The sequence below is a fragment of the Suricata suricatta genome, chromosome 17, assembly GCF_006229205.1.
Source record: "Suricata suricatta isolate VVHF042 chromosome 17, meerkat_22Aug2017_6uvM2_HiC, whole genome shotgun sequence".
Classification (NCBI taxonomy): domain Eukaryota; kingdom Metazoa; phylum Chordata; class Mammalia; order Carnivora; family Herpestidae; genus Suricata; species Suricata suricatta.
The window spans coordinates 41,737,604-41,756,014 of NC_043716.1; the positions used below are offsets into that span (position 1 = coordinate 41,737,604).

Below are 18,411 nucleotides of genomic sequence, written 5' to 3' on the forward strand. Positions count from 1 at the left end.
AAATATCACTATGAATTTGGCCCCGCCCATATGCCCCCACCGGGTTGGTTCGAATGCTCCCGGGGTTAGTTCAATCCCAGGGACTTTACCGAGTTGATTGGCGCAGCAAATCGGAAATCCTTTTACTTTTCTGATTGGTCGCGCGCAGCATTGGGACTGGGCATGTGGGAGTGTCCTGCCTGGAAGCTGGGAACTGTCATTGGACGGTGAACCCGGCATTTCCAGAGCTTCGTGCCGTCGCCTAGGTCGCGAGGGGCGGGCCTTCTCCCGCCCAGCTCTTATTGTCCTTGGCATTGGCCAGACATGTCGTCACTCATAAAACTTCGAGCTCATTGGTACGAAGTCTCCAAGAGGCGGTGGATGATTGGTTGGTTGCCGTTCCCGCCCCCGCGCCAGTCGCCATTTTGCAGAGAGGAGCCGAAATCCGAAAGGCAGCGGTGTGGGTAAACGTGCCCTGTGCGGCGGCAGGTGAGTGCGGCTGGGCAGCAGGGGCGGCGGCACTCAAGGCCTGGCTGGATTTCCGCACCGTCGGCGGCCTGGAAACCGGAGGACAGCGGTTAGTCTGCGGAAAGGGGTTGGGGTTCCTGTTCCCTCTCTACCTTCTGTAGCGCCGGCGCTGCGGGTACCCGGGGGAAGCTTGGAGCGTCCACCCGTGGTCCCCCGCTCTCTCCCTAGGGCAGGCAGGTTGAGAGGGAGCGGCCTGGTGGGCTGGGGGAAAAGGCATTCTGGGCCCTTCCCGGGGACCCGGCGCCGGTGCCTGCCCGCTGCTCACGCCCACTTGAGGCCCGCCCACTCTCGTTCTAGCCCTGGGGGTCTAGCCGCCGTTCCTTCCCGTAGGATAGTCGGTGCTTGTGGCAGGGACGGGTGAGCGTGCCGAAGAGGCTCCGGGATCGGGGACATTTTTTCTCGGAGGGTCTCCAGAGACGCAGCGGGATTTGGGAGCCTCTGGCAGTGAGAAGGGAGAAGAGGAAAAGAGAAGCTGGAGGGGAAACCTAGGTGGTGTCCAGTGTGTGGTTGGGAGGGGGAATGGAGCACGAGTATTTGCCTCAAAGGACGTTTAGTGGAAAGTATCTTCCCCCTCCACTCCCAGCACGTTCCTTATAATTTGTCTCGTCAATGCGATTTGTATTTTTTCGGAAACAAAGACAAGGCATCTCTAGTTTTTGTCGCCCAACAAGATTTTGGCTGCTGCAATGCCCTGGACGTTTATATACTTTACATACAGGCCGCCTATGAATGATAAAAACATTCGTTATTCTTTGGTTGTAGCAGTTCATCTTTACTTCATTTATGTACGGGATAAGTGCCCTGCCGCTTTTCTCTGATGGTGGAACGGAATGGTGTGTGCCCGGACATCATACGTGTTAAGCTACTGTGGGAAATCGGGCCTCTGGAATTTGGTGATCTTCCCTCTGAGGTCACTGGGGTCCAGATGAATCAGAATTGGCTGTCCTTGTTGCATTTTCTGTCTGCTCTGCCGAGGACTAAAGTTTTTTCTTCGGTTAGCAGTGTAACAGGAAAATCATAATCTTTAGAACAAGTATTTTTTGGGGGGGGGTGGGGAAGAATCTTTGTAGACTTTGAGGAGCTTGGTTAGAGATGCAGACATAGTACTACTTTTAAGTCTTTAGAATGTCAAGCCCACACTTCATAGGCTGATGTGTTAAAAGATGCAAATTCCTGCAAAGCTAGTCTGTCTTTACTATTGCCTCTCTTTATAGAATCTCTCATGCACACTTCTAAAAAATATTGAACACTTGGGCTGTTAGATGTCAATATAGGCATTACCTTTTGGGAGGTAAGGACTGGGATTGAGGGACTAGGAGATCTGGGTGGCTGGTAATCATCTTCTTTTGATCATTCTCGTGACATTTCATTGAACTATTTGGTTATCATGTGTGCTTTTTTCTGTATGTAAATTGCATTTCCACAAAAATTTAAAAAAGTTGACCGAGAGGCAGGCGATGTCAACAGTGGATGCAATGGGATCTCCTCAACTTTTTGCCCAGTTTCGCTGTTAGCAGTGCAGTGTCCCAATGCCGTATTTCTTCCCCTCCGAAATTTTTTTAGGTTCTTTTCTGGGTATTGATACTGTTTGCTATCCAAGGGCAACTACTAAATTTCTAAGAGAAACGGATACTTAACCTGCCTTAAGGACTTTGCTTCACATCCTGTGAAGTATACTGCTTCTCTCATTCCTTAGTTCTCATTTCAAGAGAGCGTAGATGTTGTGGGATTGCTTCCATACTTAGGGTGACCAAAGCCTGCTGCTGTAGTGGGAGCATCGAGACTGTGTTTCCACTTATCCTACTTGGATGCTACAATGGAAAAAGAGAATTTTCTGGCAAGACATCAAAAAGCTTAGTTGAATTTTCCTTTGAAAACTAGATACACTATTTATTGGCCCAATTACACTTACCATTGTTTAAATCTTACCAGGAGTTACCTCTAATAGAGATGTATATTTTATGTATGGTGTTTCTGTATTTCTACAAAGAACAGTCACTTAACTTGCCTTTCTTTTCATTCAGGTAACGGAATTCAGTCACAATGGGGAACGTTTTTGAAAAACTGTTCAAAAGTCTATTTGGGAAAAAAGAGATGCGGATTCTCATGGTGGGTTTGGATGCGGCTGGAAAAACCACCATCTTGTATAAATTGAAATTGGGAGAGATTGTGACTACCATCCCTACAATAGGTATGTTCAGGACCTGTGCAAGACCAATTTACAATTTAGTATGTTATACGTTTGCATGCTTTTGATGTTATTGAATCCTTGTTTTTTTTTTTAAGTTTATTCATTTTGAGAGAGTGTGAACAGGGGAGGGGCAGAGAGAGCAGGAGAGAGAGAATCCCAAGCAGGCTCTGCGCTGTCAGTACAGACCCCGATGTGGGGATCGAACTCACAAACTGAGATTTTGAACTGAGCTAATAACAGGAGCCGGATGCTTCCCAACTGAGCCACCCAGGCACCTCTGAATACTTTTTTTTTTTAAGTTTACTTTTGAGAGAGAGAAACCACGATTTGGGGAGGAGTGGAGAGAGAGAAAGGGAAATGGAGAGAATCCCAAGCAGGCTTCCACATTGTCAAGGCAGAGCCCAGTGTGGGGCTTGAACCCACAAACTGTGAGATCATGACCTGAGCTGATTTCAGACACAACCTAGTAAGCCACCCAGGCATCCCTATTATTAAATACTTCTTTTTGAAAATCTTGTCTGCCCCAAGTCTGTAAACTTTTTGAGGCCAAAACTAAGTACTAAAGAATTTCCCAGTTGCTCCCTAACATTTCTACGATATTGCTGGGTTTACAGAGAAATCAAATGAACACATTTACGTTTAAGCACACTTAACCCTATCTGTTTGGCTGAAAAAGAAAAATAATGATTAAAACAGGGAGGGCAGGGGCGCCTGGCTGGCTTGGTCACTAGAGCTTGGGACTTTTGATTTTGGGTGTTGGAGTTCAAGCGTCTTGTTGGATGTGGAGATGACTTAAAGGTAAAATCTTAAACACATAGGGAGCGCTGTATTTCACTCAGGGTGTCCCAGCCTCAGCCCCAGATGGGGGGCAATTACTGTTGCCTCCTCAGTCAGACTTCCTTCCAGCTGCCCTTCCTAAGTAGAAGCATGTCCACAGGAAATATGTTCCTAGGCTTTAAAGATGCAGTGTTATTTTCTTCACTGTGGCACAGGCCAATTGCTTGAGTTGGTGTCCAGCTGAAGAATCTGGTTTGTTCCAGTGCTGCAGGGCCACCTGGCAGAGTAGTTGCACATGCCCACTGGCACTGTGATTCGTGGGCCATTTGAGGATTGTGCGTGCAGAGGCAGGTTTGACAGGACTCAACCTTTGCCTTACGAACCGCCTCTAGATCCAAACTCATAGGCCCCCCCCAGGATGACATGTGAAGTCACTGGTGTTCTGAACATTGGATTAGTCACAGGAACCAAAGGATCAACTTGCCACTTGGGCAATAGTTTCAGAGATTGCAACATTTGGAGAAGGAGGAAAGCAGATGGGCAGAGTGTTCATACCCACAATTTAAAAACATGTTATCAGTCCCAAGTGAAAATAGCATAATCGCATGGATTTCTTCAATTATAAAAATAATCATGCTTCCATAATGTCAGACCTACAGCAACATAGAAGCAAGTGTTAAAAACACTGTACTGTTATGATTTTGGTGAAGGGGCATCTGGGTGGCTCAGTCGTCGGTTGAGTGTCCCAACTCTTGGTTTCGGCGTAGGTCATGATCTCTCGGTTTGTGAGGGTTCTTGAGATCAAGTCCTGCATTGCGCAGTATGAAGCCTGTTTGAGATTCTTTCTCTCCCTCTCTCTCTCTCTGCCCCTTCCTGTTCTCTCTCTCAAAATAAATAAACCTTAAAAAAAAAAAGATTTTGGTGAATATTTTTGTAAAATCATACATACGCTGTTTCCCAGCTTACTTTGCATTAGACAGTGTATTTGGATCTTTCTTGTTTTGTTACTTCCTCCCTGTGGAATGCTTTCCGCCTTCTTCCTTAGCCTCCTCCCCCTTGATGTAGCTAATGCCAGCTCATTCTGTTGGTCTTAGTTTAATCATTATTTCTCAGGGACACCTTTCCTGATACTCTGGACTGGTTTTCCGCTGGTAAAAGTTTCCATAGTAACTTAAACTTCTTAGTAACTCTCAACACATTTGTCATTGCTTGCTCCCTTCTCTTCCTTCCAGCAGTGTGTGTAAGTTAAGGGCAGGAAACATGTCTGTCTCTTTCACCACTGTTCGCAAGCTCCTGGCATAATGCCTGGCCCAAAGCCATTGTCCAGTAACTATTTATTTTTAAGTGTATTTATTTATTTTTAAAGATAATTTTTAAAATTTATTTTATTTATTTTGAGAGAGAAAGAGGGAGAGAGAAAATCCCAAGCAGGCGGCTCATAATCATGAGCCACCCAGGCGCCCCTAAGCTTATTTATTTATTTTGAGAGAGAGAGAGAGAGACAGAGAGACAGAGAGACAGAGACAGAGTGTGGTCGGGGAAGGGCCAGAGAGAGGGGGAGGGAGAATCCCAAGCTAGTGCAAAGCCAGATGCCGGCTCCATCTCACGAACTGTGGGATCGTGACCTGAGCCAAAATCAAGAGTTGGACGCTTAACTGACTAAGCCACCCAGGCACCCCATAAATATATATATCTTTAAGTTTATTTATTTTGAAAGACAGCACATGCGTGTGTACATTTAAGTGAGTGGGGGAGGGCCAGAGAGAGAGAGAATCCCAAGCAGGCTCCACACTCACAGTGTGGAGTTCATCACGGGGCTCGAACTCAGGAACCATGAGTTCATGGCCTGAGCCAAAATCAAGAGTGGGGCACTTAACTGACTGAGTCATGCAGGCTCCCCTGTCCAGTAAATGTTTGGTGAATGAATTGTATACCGACCTTGTGGTAGATTGTTAAACTAATGGCCTCCAATGCATCGTTCCCTTCAGTTTCCACCCTTGTATGTAGTCCCCTTCTACTGGGATCCCAGCTTGGCCACTGGGCTTGCTTTGGTGAAGCTAAAGTTAGCTTGTGCCCTGGAGCTTGCACTTTTCCCTGCCACCATCCTTGGGAATGAAAAGACCACCTGAAGAGCGAGGAGCCTGGCCTGGCCCCCAGAGGAGTCCTTGGCTGAATGTACTACTGGGGGGAACCCAGGCCACTCACGGAATGGGTGGCGGTGGTGGTGGAGGGAATCATTATTCTCAGTCACTAAGTTTGGGGTTTACCTAATAACTGGTACAGATTAACATCAAATTTTAATGACGGGATAGCATTCCATTGTAGCTATATTTTGATGAATTTCCATTGATGGCTGATTTAGTTATTTGCAGTTCTTTGTAAGTGATGCTTTGTAAGTGAAGTAAGCATCTTTAACATTTTTGCAAACATGTACTTTACTCCTTGCAGTTATTGCTGGAGAAGGGATTGCCGTGTTAAAACCAATGTACGTTGTGGGGGCCGGTGCTGGCTCAGTTAGTGGAGCACGTGACTCTTGATCTTGGAGTCGTGAGGTTGAGCCCCACATTGGGCATAGAGTTTACTTAAAAAAAAAAAAAAAGAAAAGAAAAAAAGCAATGTACATTTAAATTATGTGTACGCGCTGGCAAACACAACCTTTTCACCAGAAAGGTTGTGTCAGCAGCTACTTAAAAAGCATTACTTTCCCCAGGGAATTTGCCAATCAGATAGAGGAAAAACGCCGATTTTTATTGGGATTTCTTTTATTGTAAGTGAATATATTCAAACGTCTGAGAGCCTTTAGTATTTGTTCGTCGGTGACTTGACTTTAATATGGTTCTACAGTTTTTTCTTTTTGTTGACATGTTTCTACGTCTCTCAACAATTTGAAGGAGGACATTATGGGTCAGGAACAACTCTTGTCCTGTGTTAGTCTTCTAGTTGATGGTCTTTCAACCTCATTTTTCTCGGTGTTTTGCCATTTAGAATTTTAGATAGCCAAAATTTACCGATTTTTTTCTTATTTTACTTTCGGTATCATTTTTAGAAAGGTCTTCTTCACTCCAGGGCCTGAAAAGTATTCACTGATATTTTCTGCCGCTAATTGTACACGTTCTTTTTATTTTGTTTTTTAAAACATGGCAATGTTTTATTTACTTGAAGTTTATTTTTTCTGTTATAAGCAAGGTAGGGATTTATTATATTTTTCAAATGAGGAGGCCAGTGCTAGCCAGTAGAACATTCTGTGTGATGGAGGCGTCTGTGACCGCACGGTCCGGGCTGGCAGCCAGGGCCGCCAGTGGCTGGTGAGCACTTGAAATGTGGCTAGTGTGATGGAGGAGCTCACCGTTTTTTTTTTTTTTTTTTAATGTTTATTTTTGAGAGAGAGAGAGAAACAGAGCGCAAGGTGCAGCCCACCTTTTAATTGTAGTTCATTTTAATTAAATCCAGATGTCACGTGTGTATGCGACACGTGCAGGGCTAGACAGCTCTCCACCATTTATTGGATAGTTTTTCCACACTGATTTTAAATGCCTTGTTTATCATAATACAAAATTTTCACTGGGTACGTGTGTCTTTCCGGACAACTCCCTGTTGTGGTCATTTGAACTTAATTATTTCAGTTATTACTAAGGTTGGATAGTTTCTTTGAGAAAAAAATAAAAAAAAATTTTTTTTAATCATTATTTTTGAGAGAGAGAGAGAGACAGACAGACAGACAGGGGATGAGCGGGGAATGGGCAGAGAGAGAGAGAGGGAGACCCAGAATCCGAAGCAGGCTCTAGGCTCTGAGCTTTTGGCACAGAGCCTGACACGGGGTTTGAACTCACAAACTGTGAGATCATGACCTGAGCCAAAGTCGAATGCTTAACCAACTGAGCTACCAAGGTGCCCCAAGAAAAAATTTTTAAGTTTTTTTGAGAGAGAGAAAGAGATAGACACTGTGAGCAGGGGAGGGGTAGAGGCAGAGGGAGAGAGTGAGAGAATCCTAAGCAGGCTCTACACCATTAGTGCAGGACCTCTGCAGGATTGAACTCAGGGAACTGTGAGATCATGACCTAAGCCGAAACCAAGAGTCAGATGCTTAACCAACTGAGCCACTCGGGCCCCCCTAATATCTTAAAAGTAATGTGTTACCTGTTTTCAGAGAGTTCCTGGTTATTTGCTTGTTTTTCCAAATTACATTTAAGATCATTTTGCTACGTTTCCACACCACTTCCTTTCCAACTCTTCACTTAAGGATTAGAATGGCAATGAAATTACACATTTATTTGGCAAGAATTGAGATGACGGCAGTGTAGTGAGTGTCCTTCACTAAAACCAGGCTTGACCCAAAGTGAGATTTGGAAAGTGAGCAGTCCCAGGTTGAGAATCATGTTTGGGACTTGGGCATGGGAAGCCAAAGAGACAGTTTTCCCCCCTTATTTTAAATATTGCAATCAAGCGGGAATGTGTAGGGAAGTGGTATGGTGACATGTGTTTTGAGAGTTTTGATTAAAAATGGTGAATGGACCAAGAGAGGATGAGTGTCTGCAGGTAGATTAGTTAGGTTGCTTCAATAATTGAGGCTCGAAATGATAGTTTCGTGGGTTAGGGTGACCCTTAGATATTTAGGAGGTTGAACAGATAAGATTTGATAATGAGAATTTTAGGGGTGAGAGAGTTGGAAGTGTCAAGGATGCCTCCCAGATTTCCGGCTTGTGGGATGAAGGGGTGCAGGGGTAGCTAGGAGAGGAGCAAGTTAGAGGGGTGGGTTCAGTTTTGACCTACTGCCTTATTGGAGCCTTTGAGACATTTAACCAAAGATGTTGGATAGAAGGTTGGATTATGAGCCTGAAGCCAAGGAGATCTGGGTTAGGATCATGTAAATTTGAGGGTCATTAGCACAAAAATGGTGATAAAGCCCCAGGAGGGAATGAGATCACCTCTGGGGTTGTGGAAAGAAGAGCAGGGATGGGGCAGTAAAGAGTCACTGGAACTCCATCCTCTAGGGATCAATTAAATGTGGTTGAGCTCACTAAGTAGACCAAGAAGGTTCAGCCTTGGAAATAGAAGGAAAATGGGAAACCAGGGAAGAGTTTCAAGGAGGGAGTGAGCAGCAGTGTCAGATATGAAGTCAAATTACTTAAGAACCAAAGAGCATCTGTTGGATTTATTGACACGATGGTCATTGTTCGCCTTGGCAAGACCAGCTCTGTAACATGGTGGCGCAGAACCAAGGTGCTCTAGGGAACGAGGTGACGCAGTGGGTGCAGTGAATGCAACTGAACTTCTTAGAGAAGTTTGTCTTTATTAGGGAAAATAGAAGGTGGTAGTGGTTGAAGACGTGGAGTGAAGGAAGGGCTCTTTTGAAAGTTGATAAAGATGTAAGCACACTGAGAAGAACAGGATGGAGATTTCGGAGAGCGGAGGAGAAAAGCAAAAGGTCTGATGGTATGAGTGGATGGAATTGACATTGGATAGTGGCCCCCCTTTTGTTGTTCCAAGAGGGATGGGGAAACAGTGTGGGTGAAGACATAGGTAGGTTTCTACATTGTGTGGTGGGAGGTGAAAGTCCATCCCGTTAATGGCTTCTGTTTGCTCTGAAGTGTGATGTAGGGTCTGCTGAGAGAAAGGAAAGGGACGTGTAAGATTTGAGTGTGGAGAGAGTAGAGAAGGTTTGAGATACCTATCACGATGAAGGAAGAGCAAGCTAACATACTCCGTTTTGTAAGCTACAGGTCTTTTAAAATTTTTTTAAGTGTACTCCAGTGGGGCTTGCACTCACTACCCTGAGATCAAGTGTTGCATGCTCTATGGACTGAGCCAGCCCAGCGCCCCCTGTAAGCCATAGATCTTTGACGAGCAGGTTGCTTTGCAAATTAAAAGTACTGTCCAAATGTTAGCTGAAATTCATTGGAATTGTTCAACCAACAAAAGTCTTCATTAACAGTTTTCTCCATCTTTCCAATTTAGGTTTCAATGTGGAAACGGTAGAATATAAAAATATCAGCTTCACAGTCTGGGACGTTGGTGGCCAGGATAAAATCAGACCTTTATGGCGACATTATTTCCAGAACACCCAAGGTAAAGATGATCCGGTCTATGGCTGTGGGACCATTTGTACCAAGTGCATCTAAAGATGGATGCTCATAGCAGAATCTGCTGTATTTGGACTGTTAGTCATTCCTTCTCTTCTGATGACCCACTTAGACTTCCTGGGGAGGTTTCTTTTTGGAAAAATGGTCCCTCCTTTCTAGAAAAGGTGCTTGGGCATTAATGTCCTCCATAGAAAACTCCTCTTAATCCAGACTAGTTAAAAAAGGGCTAACCTCTTAATTTTGTCTTTTGGTTCATTGAGAACTGTATGTACCTTAGATGAAATACCAGTTTTTGAATAATTTGAAGTCAGTAAGCTCTTTTAGACCTGTTGAGAACATCTAGGAATCATGTCTCTGGAGAGAAAGAGATGAACAGGCGTGGCTGGAACCGCGAATGCCGGCATCTTGTGTGGCCAGAGTGCCCCTTGTCGCCGTGCGATTCTAGAGGGGCCCAAGTTGACACGTATCCCAGATCGGTGCCTCATCTCCTTATCGCTGGTTTCTTAAAAGTTGGGGTTTTAATGGGTCCACACCCCCCATCAATCTCCTTGAGTTTTTTCCCCATGGATTTCGTGTTGGATAAATGCTCCCTTCTGGAATATTGCCTGTCAAGATACCTGTAAACTGTTCACATAGCTTTTACACCCTGACTCTCATGTAGAATCCTAACCATATGGCGGCTCCACGCTCACTTTAGAACTTATTTGGAGCCTTTTAATTTCGAAGATTCTACTATTGGCGGTGTTTTCACTCCATGCAGTTTATAGTAAAGGCCTGTGCTGGTCGGGCTTGTCACACCCCGGGCCCGAGCCGGCTGGCCCTTTATGTTTTAGGTCATTGTTGTGGCGCTTCACTTCATTTGGAGCTATTTTCTCAGCTTTTAAATTAAAATTTTTTTCTCAAAATGCTGTGTAAATGAGTATACATACATACATATATGTATACACACACACATTTTATTTTTGTTAGTGGAAAATTCAAAGATGTCAGGAGAGAGGATACAGAATGAACCCCCTCGTGGCCTTGCCCAGCTTCAGCAGTTACTAGCGTTCTGTCCAGACTGTGTTTAGCAAACCCCAGACACAGTACCTTTTCTCATATGTCCTTCAGTTTTCATTTCAAACTGATCAAGCCTTTTTTTCTGAACATAATCTCCATGCCATTCTCACACGCCCAAAATTAGTATTCTGTAATGACAAGTACCCAGTCCCGATTCAAGTTTCTCCAGTTGCATCAGATCTGTCCTTTCTACATTTGATTTGTTTGCCTTGGGAACCGCAGGTCACACCTCGCATTTCATTGTCATGTCCCTTTAGTCTCTTACTCTAAAACAGATTCTTTCCCTGCCTCTTTTTCTGTGCCATTTATTTTGTTTTGTTTTGTTAGATGTTTATCCCGTATTTTGGATTTGGCTGATTAATGTAATGTTACGTAATTTGTTTGGATATCTTGTAAAGTGGTAGTTTGTTCTAGAGGCTTGCTTACATTCTGGTCCATTTTGGCAGCCAGAATACTTCAGACGTGGTGCTAAGTACTTCTGTGTTGAATCACATCTTAACACAGAGGTTTGGTTGTCTCACTTTTAGTGATGCTAAGTGGATTCAGATGGTATCAGGATAATTCTCCCAAAATAAAGTTCTTTCCCACTTAGTGATTTTAGCATCGTGGAGGACTCTTACCTAGATCTGTTATTTCATTAGAGCTACAGAATTTTTCTAGATCTTGTCATTTCATTTCTATTTGTTAGCTGAACTCCTTCTAAACAGACAACTCCTTCATCAGATGTTTGGTTTTTCTGAAATATAGGTTGTATAAAAAGGCAGGAAAATGCTTGATTCTTTGTCTTTCTTGATCTTCAGAGAAACGACTTGATACCCTAGCAACTTCCCTAATGACGCTTAGATTTTTGTTTCTGTGTTTCAATTTCAATCCACTGCAGACAATTTACCTTCTGATACTCAGAGCATTCGGTTATCTTGGGTTGGTACTTGCCATAATGGCCAAACGGTTGCAATCCCTCATTAGTTAATGAATCTAGAACGCGTTGGGGTGGGGGTGGCTTTAAACCACAGCTCTGCTGTGAAACCTTGGGAAGGTTGAGTAATCTTTTCTAGTTTCCTTATCTGTAAAATTTGGCTTAAATGAGATTGATTTTGTAAAGTGCTTTGTTGGGTGTTTGGAAGGTAGGAGGCTAGGAGCCTGTATTAATCTGGTTTCTCCAGAGGAAACAGAACCAGCAGGCAGGATGGATGGAATTTATTATAAGGAATTGGCTCACACGGTCACAAAGGCCAAGCAGTCCCAGGATCTGCATTTGGCGAGCAGGAGAACCAGGGTAGCTGATGCTGGAAGTTCCAGTCCAGAGACCAAAGACCAGCACCAGCATGGCCAGGCGGAGACTTCTCTCTGCTCTTTGGTTCTCTTCCGGCCGGCAGTGGACTGGAGAGGCCCATCCCCGCTGGGACAGGCAGTCTGCTGATACAAATGTCATTAACCTCATCCAGAAACACTCTCCCAGACACACCCAGAATAATGTTTGACCTCGTGGCCCAGTCAAGTTGACTCGTAATTACCCCACCACAGAGCCCAAATTGTGAGAGGTTTTATTTCCTCATTCTCCGGCAGGAATCCTTTTGCTTGCTTGATTCAGTGCTGTCAACATTCAGACACCAAGTTGAAATGCCTTTTTGTTTTCAGTCTTCTATTCCTAACAAGTCCAATTTTATTGAACTTCAGTGACTATTACTTTTTGTTTTCAATCTTCTTAAGTCCAGTTTTATTGAACTTCGGTGACTGTTGCTTTAATGGTAGGCACATGGCTATGATCTGGGACCTTGCGGAGGGTAATTTAGACTCCTCATGAAACCAGCAAATGGGGAGTGTGTGAAGAACGGATTTGCAGTCTGTGGTGGGTGCAGGCATCTCAGCTCTGAGTGGCCTTGGATGCTGCGCCTTTTTCTTCTTCCAGCGTCTCAAAGGTCAGGCTGTCTTTTTTATTATTTAAAATTTCTTCATCAGTATGTTGAGTATGGCAGACTAAATGATAGCTTTTAGCTCTCCCATTAAGACATTGGACTGTGTCTTCTCTAGGCTTCACTTGTATAGATTGGAATTTGAATAGTTTATGTGATTCCTTAGTTGATTATATTACAGAGAGTGCCTGTGTCAGGCAGCCGTAGGGCGGGCCTGGGAGGCAGGAGGGAAGGGGCTGCCAGCACCGATTCTCCGCCCTTAACCCCGCTGCGAGATCTGTGTTGGAGGGGGCCAAGGGGTCATCCTCTCGCACTATACTTTTCCTACTAGGAGGTCACTTTGGCAGTGTCCCCACAAGTTGTGGCTGAAGCGGGGCATAAATATCGCTGGGGCAGCCCGTTGCATCTTCAGTTTTGTTGACTCCCTGTTGTCCTCCTGTAGTTTGTACCCAATGATCTTCAGGATACTCAGCTGTATCAAACCACTGTAACCTCTCTTTATGGCATGAACTCTTAGGTTTTTGAAGACAGCTGTCAGTCCCCCCAATAAGTCTTTTCTCTAGATAAAAATATTCCCAATTATATCCGTTCTTTTTCATCTGACATGGTCTCTAGTTCCTTTGTCATCCTGGTCACGCTCTGAATCCTTCCAGTGCGCCTGCGTTGTAGAGCGTTGGGTCTGGCAGCGGCCACATTGTCTCTGCAGGATGTTCTGACTGACATGTGATCGAGAAGGCTTCTTATCGCCCATACCCCAGAAGCTGAGCTGCCAGCATTGCTCTCGATGCAGCCCAAGAGCAGATTAGTTCTGGTAGCCCTTCACAGTTTTGTCGCATCGAGGGCTTATTGCCAGCCAGCCACCAAGTTCTTACTATCAGTACGTACTACACAGGGACTGCTGCTCGGAAGGTCTTCCCCAGTCTTGATTGGGGTGTGAGTAGGATCCCCAGGGAATCGTCCTGGCCCAGCGCTTCCTCCAGCCAGTGTCACAGCAGAACCAGGTCTGTGCCGGTTTCTACCACCTTTGCTTAGACACCAGCTGGTGCCATCTTTCTTCGACTTATCTCTTGCTTCCTGGGGATTCTCTGATGCTGTCTAGTGTGGGGTCCTGTAAGGACTTCCCAACACCAACAACCTGGAGTTGAGCCAGACTTTACAGGGTAGGGGCCCAAGACTCCCTCACTTCGACACCAGCCATAAATGTGGTCGGCAGACCACCCTGCCCTCACTTCCGGTTGGCTGGCTGCGAAGTTGACAGTTCCCGCGACCCCCTCAGGTTTGGTAATCATCAGAATGACTCCTAGGACTCAGGAAAGTGAGATACTTAGAATTACAGTTTTGTTACAGCACAGACATACAGATGAACCAGCCGAAGGGATAGACACGGAGGGCGGCGTCTGGGAGGTTCAGACACAAAGCTCCCATTGTCCTTTCCGCACGGGCTCCGGATGCATTACCTCTGGCACCGATGTGTGACGTCTGCAGAGTATTGCTAACCAGGGATGCTTGTCTGAACTCTGATGTCCATAGTTTTTGTTGGGACTTCCGAGTGTAGACATGATGTAGAAGTGAAGTGATAGAGGATGAACCTAACTTTTTCTCTCTATTTCTTGTTTCTGTTAACGTGGTGAAGGCCTGTGCTGCTTCTGAAAAGGTAGGTGGGTTGAGTGTGCAGCAGGCCTCCTGACTCTGGATCTTAGATGTCCTTCCTTACTGATGGCTTTCGGTGAAACCAAACACGTAAGTAGGGAGAAGCTGTAAGGATGTATCAGCAGTCGCCCTTTCCAGGCTCAGATTACCAACATGCTTGTGATTTCTTTCCAGGGCTGATTTTTGTGGTCGACAGTAATGACAGAGAGCGGGTCAACGAGGCCCGAGAAGAACTAACCAGAATGTTAGCAGAAGATGAGCTCCGAGATGCAGTTTTATTGGTGTTTGTAAATAAACAGGTATATTGTTGGCTTTCTAAATGGGGGGGGGGGCTGAAATTTCTGACAGACGTTTACTTAAAAATAGAGATACTTAAATTAGAAACCTGCCTTCCTCTCTCTAGTCGCTACCATGACCGTACCATCCTCCACCTCCTTTTTTTTTTTGAAGTAAGTTCTAGGCCTAACTTGGGGCTTGAGCTCTCTCCACCTCCTTTTTAGCTTGTGTCTTCTGTTCATTCACGCAACAAATAATAATTGAGCATCTACTAAGATCCAGGCATTGTTTTAGGTATTGGCGTTGTCGCAGTGAGCAGCAAGACAAAAATTCTTGTGTTCATGGAGTTTAAGTTCTAGTGCGAGGAGAGTCAGTCAATAAATAATACGTAATGTGTCTGCTGGAAGTGTTATGGAGGAAGGTAAATCAGAGGAAGGGGACAGGATGGATGTGGGGAAGGGCCAAGGTTCCTCCATCATAAGATGACATTTGAGAAGGTTTGAAGGCCAGCAGGAAGGGAGCCATGTGGGGCTAGAAATAGGACAGCTGGAACAGAGGGGGCGGGGCGGTGAGGAAGGAGATGGTTGCATCATACGGGGCCTATCTTCCTGGAGGAGAAGGGCCTTCTACCTAAATGTAATGGGAAGCAGTAAAGGACGTGGGAGGAGGGCCAGGGCTAGAGCCGTCCTGCCTCCGGGACTCAAAGCTGAGCTAAGGGTTGAAGAGAAGGTTGAGCTGTGGGATGTCCCAGCCTGAGGTAACCTTGCTCGCTCATGGGCTGTTTCCTTCCACCTTCTCCTCCACTAATGCTCTCATTACGGACTGAGCTCACGCTCTTCTCACTGGGTTGCATCCTCTTTGCTGCTTCAGATTTATTGAAAGCAATTTTTTCTCTTGCCATCCAGCTTTTTGTCACCATGATTTTAAGGAGTGGCTGGGTCATCACTCAGTCACTACCCTCCTGGTGGGTTCGGGGCCAGTCCAGAATTTCACTCGTGAACATAATGGACTTTCAAAAGGAAAATGACACTTTTTTTTTTTTTAATTACAAAAACAGAACATCATCCCAGCAGTTTAGAATACCAACAAATGTTTTAGCCTCACCCTTCAGGGTAAAACACTGTTGAATTTCTTCTTTTCCCAGAGCTACAACTTTCTATGCCTATAATAAACAGTTATATGATTGTATTCATGTTTACATTCTGGAGATCAGCTTTTTTACTTAGCATATCTTTGATGTCATTCCATATCAATATACCTAGATCTGCATTAACTAGATGGCAGGCACAGTTGTAGGAATTGGAACATATCTGAGAACAAGCTAGGAATTCCTGCCCATTAAACAAGCTTGGGTTCTGGTTAGAGGAGACAGGTAATAAGTAATCCACCTACCAAATACGTCAGTTTTATAACGTGGCAACATGTGGTGAGTGCGGCATTTGAGAAGATTAAGCAGGACTCTGCCCCCTACTGACCACTGGGTTGAAAAGAGACTTGAGGGGAGCAAGCACAGAAGCAAGGGCACCGATCGGGAAAGGTCTTTCAGTGCTCCAGGGTGCAGCTGGTGGTGCCGGCATCGGGAGGGTGGCTGTGGAGGGAGGCTGTAGGGGTCAGATTCTGCATCTGTTTTGATGGTACAACCAGTGGTGTGGTGTTAATCAGTATGGAGTTGAGAGGTCAGGGAGAGAGAGAGATTGAGGATCGGCTGAGTGGAGACTGTGGGCTGGGGTAGGTTTGGGGAGAAGAACATAGTATTTTCTTACATAAATGCATCATTATAAACCGACTTTCGGATTTTCTTTTTCAAGGATCTTCCGAATGCTATGAACGCAGCGGAAATAACAGACAAGCTCGGCTTACATTCCCTGCGCCAGAGAAACTGGTACATTCAGGCCACTTGCGCCACCAGTGGAGATGGGCTTTACGAAGGCCTGGACTGGCTCTCCAACCAGCTCAAAAACCAGAAGTGATCGGAAGCGATCCGTTCCCCGTGCGTTGCGGCAAAGTCAGCTGGCCTCTTCTGTGTGCGTGTGTGCGTGTGAGGAGCCGAGTGTGGGTGTGTGGCTGGGGGCGGGAGCAGCTTTCTCACACCGTGCCTTATACATGCCATAAGAAAACCAGTCTTACATTTGAAGAAAACCCAGTGTTACACGTGAAATGGTACCTTCCATTTCAGTAGCTCCGATGGTCAGTCTGGCAGCGGATGGAGGGGGCCGCGGCCTTCCTGGCACAAGCTCGCTCGCTGGAGCAGTCCCCGCGGTGGGCAGGAGGCGGGGAGCTGGCTCTTGGGGCTCCGTGGAGCCACGCCTGGTGCCTCCACACGGCACAGCTCGAGTCCCCGTTAGACTCTGGTGTCCTTTTGTAAAGAGGAAGGGCCCGTCCCTTTCCCGTCACTGCCAGAGCCAGCAACTCACTTCTCAGTGCTTTAAAGCAAAAGATCCTCAAGAGGAAAAGGCACTTGCTTCCTGCAGGTTTGAAGTTCAGATCTGAACTTTTCCCTTAAGTTATTTTCTTCCTGGTGTAATGTGGTTTATTTAAAGGAACTCGAGATCTTTTTCATTAGAGTATCAAGTCTCCATAACCCTAGAAAATTGTCCAGTCCTTCTCACATGCTCGCTCCCTCCCCTTTTTCCTCTTACTTGCCCAACCGAGACCCTTTGGGTGGTAAGTAACCCAGCGGGAGGTCGAGGTTCCTGGCCACGGGGTCCTGCGGAGGGAGGGGCAGGCAGGGGCAGGCACCTGTCCCTGCGCCTGTCTCCCCTGCTCAGGTTTCAGGCTCCCACTTCTCTGCCCTGTGCTGAGTGTTCTGTGCTTGACGCAGGAGGTTCGCCCCTGCGATGGCATCGTCGCCAAGTTCATGATCTCTGTTCAACTTTTCGGTTTCGGTTAGTTTCTGTTCCCAGAACCACACACCTGTGAGTTCTGTGAGTGAGAGAGGATCAAGAGCTTCCTTTGGGGTCGAGGTGAAATTCCCGGCCACCCCCGTGACTGCCCCTGAGTTGGTGCTCAATTTTGGTATGAAAATGTCTCCTCTGGACTGCTCTCCGCGGCGCCCACCCCCCTTCCTGGATGGCAGTAACGCCCTGCGTGGCAATGTGCTTTATGTGGTCCTCAGAATGTTTGTGAAAATGGCCTGGAGGTGAGCTCGGTTTCACGCCGTTGCCTAGAGCTTCTTCGCCCAGACAGCTGTTGGCCAGATGCGCCCCTGCTTTACCCTTGAAAAGTCCTCCTTCAAAAAACTTTTATTCAAATTACAGAGGAGGGGAATGTAAGGTGAACTTGAACAAAAGTAACCCTTGTTTATTGATAATTACGAAGCCGATACTACTAGGAAGAAATTTACTGCCATGATCAGCGTGGGGTGTGATGTCTTTCTTTAAAATGTTGATTCTACAGACTGTTCATTGCAAAACTGGCGTCCAAGTCCCGATTTGATTTTTAACCGTGGAGTAATTCCTGAGAGAGATTTAGGTTGTGCGCCGCAAATTGGCAGGGACTGTGTCCTATGCTTTTGTACCTGTGCTTAGTACAGTGTACCTAGTACAGCGCTAGGCCTCATTAAACAACTGTTGGTTGGTTGGACAATAAAGAATTTGCTTTGGAAGGAGGAGAGGACAGCCATGTGCTTCTGTGTGTGTTGAACTGCTTTAAAATCCCTTTTCCCCTCCATCTGAGCAGACTTCCTATTGAAAACACCCGCTGTACTTGTGCTACAGGCGCCCCGCAGGTGTTGTCCTGGGCCTTTGTGCCTTTAGCAGTATCCTCACCGATCGCTTTCATGACACTTTCAAACTATGGTCTTTCCCTGTGATTTGGAGCTGGTGAGTTGGGGTGAGTGGGGCCTCTTCAGTGTAGTAACTTTGAACAAAGACTTGGGTCCCTGAGAGCCCCGTTGATATTCTAGCGATGTCCCTTGCTGGCTGCTGGCCTCAGGCCATTTACTCTTAGCTTCTGTATC

General features: G+C 45.8%; 1 protein-coding gene across 3 annotated transcripts; it reads left to right on the forward strand.

Moving 5' to 3' along the window:
• The first annotated feature begins 399 nt into the window (after positions 1 to 399).
• ARL17A (ADP ribosylation factor like GTPase 17A) lies at positions 400 to 18,146 on the forward strand. 3 transcript variants are annotated; one of them, XM_029927958.1, is made up of 5 exons: positions 400 to 468; positions 2,532 to 2,698; positions 9,431 to 9,541; positions 14,352 to 14,476; positions 16,262 to 18,146. In XM_029927958.1, the coding sequence occupies exons 2-5, from the start codon at positions 2,551 to 2,553 to the stop codon at positions 16,421 to 16,423; spliced, it is 546 nt and encodes a 181-aa protein (XP_029783818.1). In that variant the 5' UTR covers positions 400 to 468; positions 2,532 to 2,550; the 3' UTR covers positions 16,424 to 18,146. The 3 variants fall into 3 exon arrangements, 2 of the variants coding, with proteins under 2 accessions (XP_029783818.1, XP_029783817.1); XR_003904517.1 differs by lacking the exon at positions 16,262 to 18,146 and adding an exon at positions 14,161 to 14,267 and having other exon boundaries at positions 404 to 556; positions 14,352 to 14,430; XM_029927957.1 differs by having other exon boundaries at positions 404 to 556.
• The last annotated feature ends 265 nt before the right edge of the window (positions 18,147 to 18,411 follow it).

Excerpts from the sequence above, each read along its gene's own strand:
- ARL17A (XM_029927958.1), top strand. The coding sequence starts at position 2,551 with ATGGGGAACGTTTTTGAAAAACTGTTCAAAAGTCTATTTGGGAAAAAA. Across the intron at positions 9,542-14,351 it reads TTATTTCCAGAACACCCAAG|GGCTGATTTTTGTGGTCGAC; the intron begins GTAAAGATGATC and ends ATTTCTTTCCAG. Across the intron at positions 14,477-16,261 it reads TGGTGTTTGTAAATAAACAG|GATCTTCCGAATGCTATGAA; the intron begins GTATATTGTTGG and ends TTCTTTTTCAAG.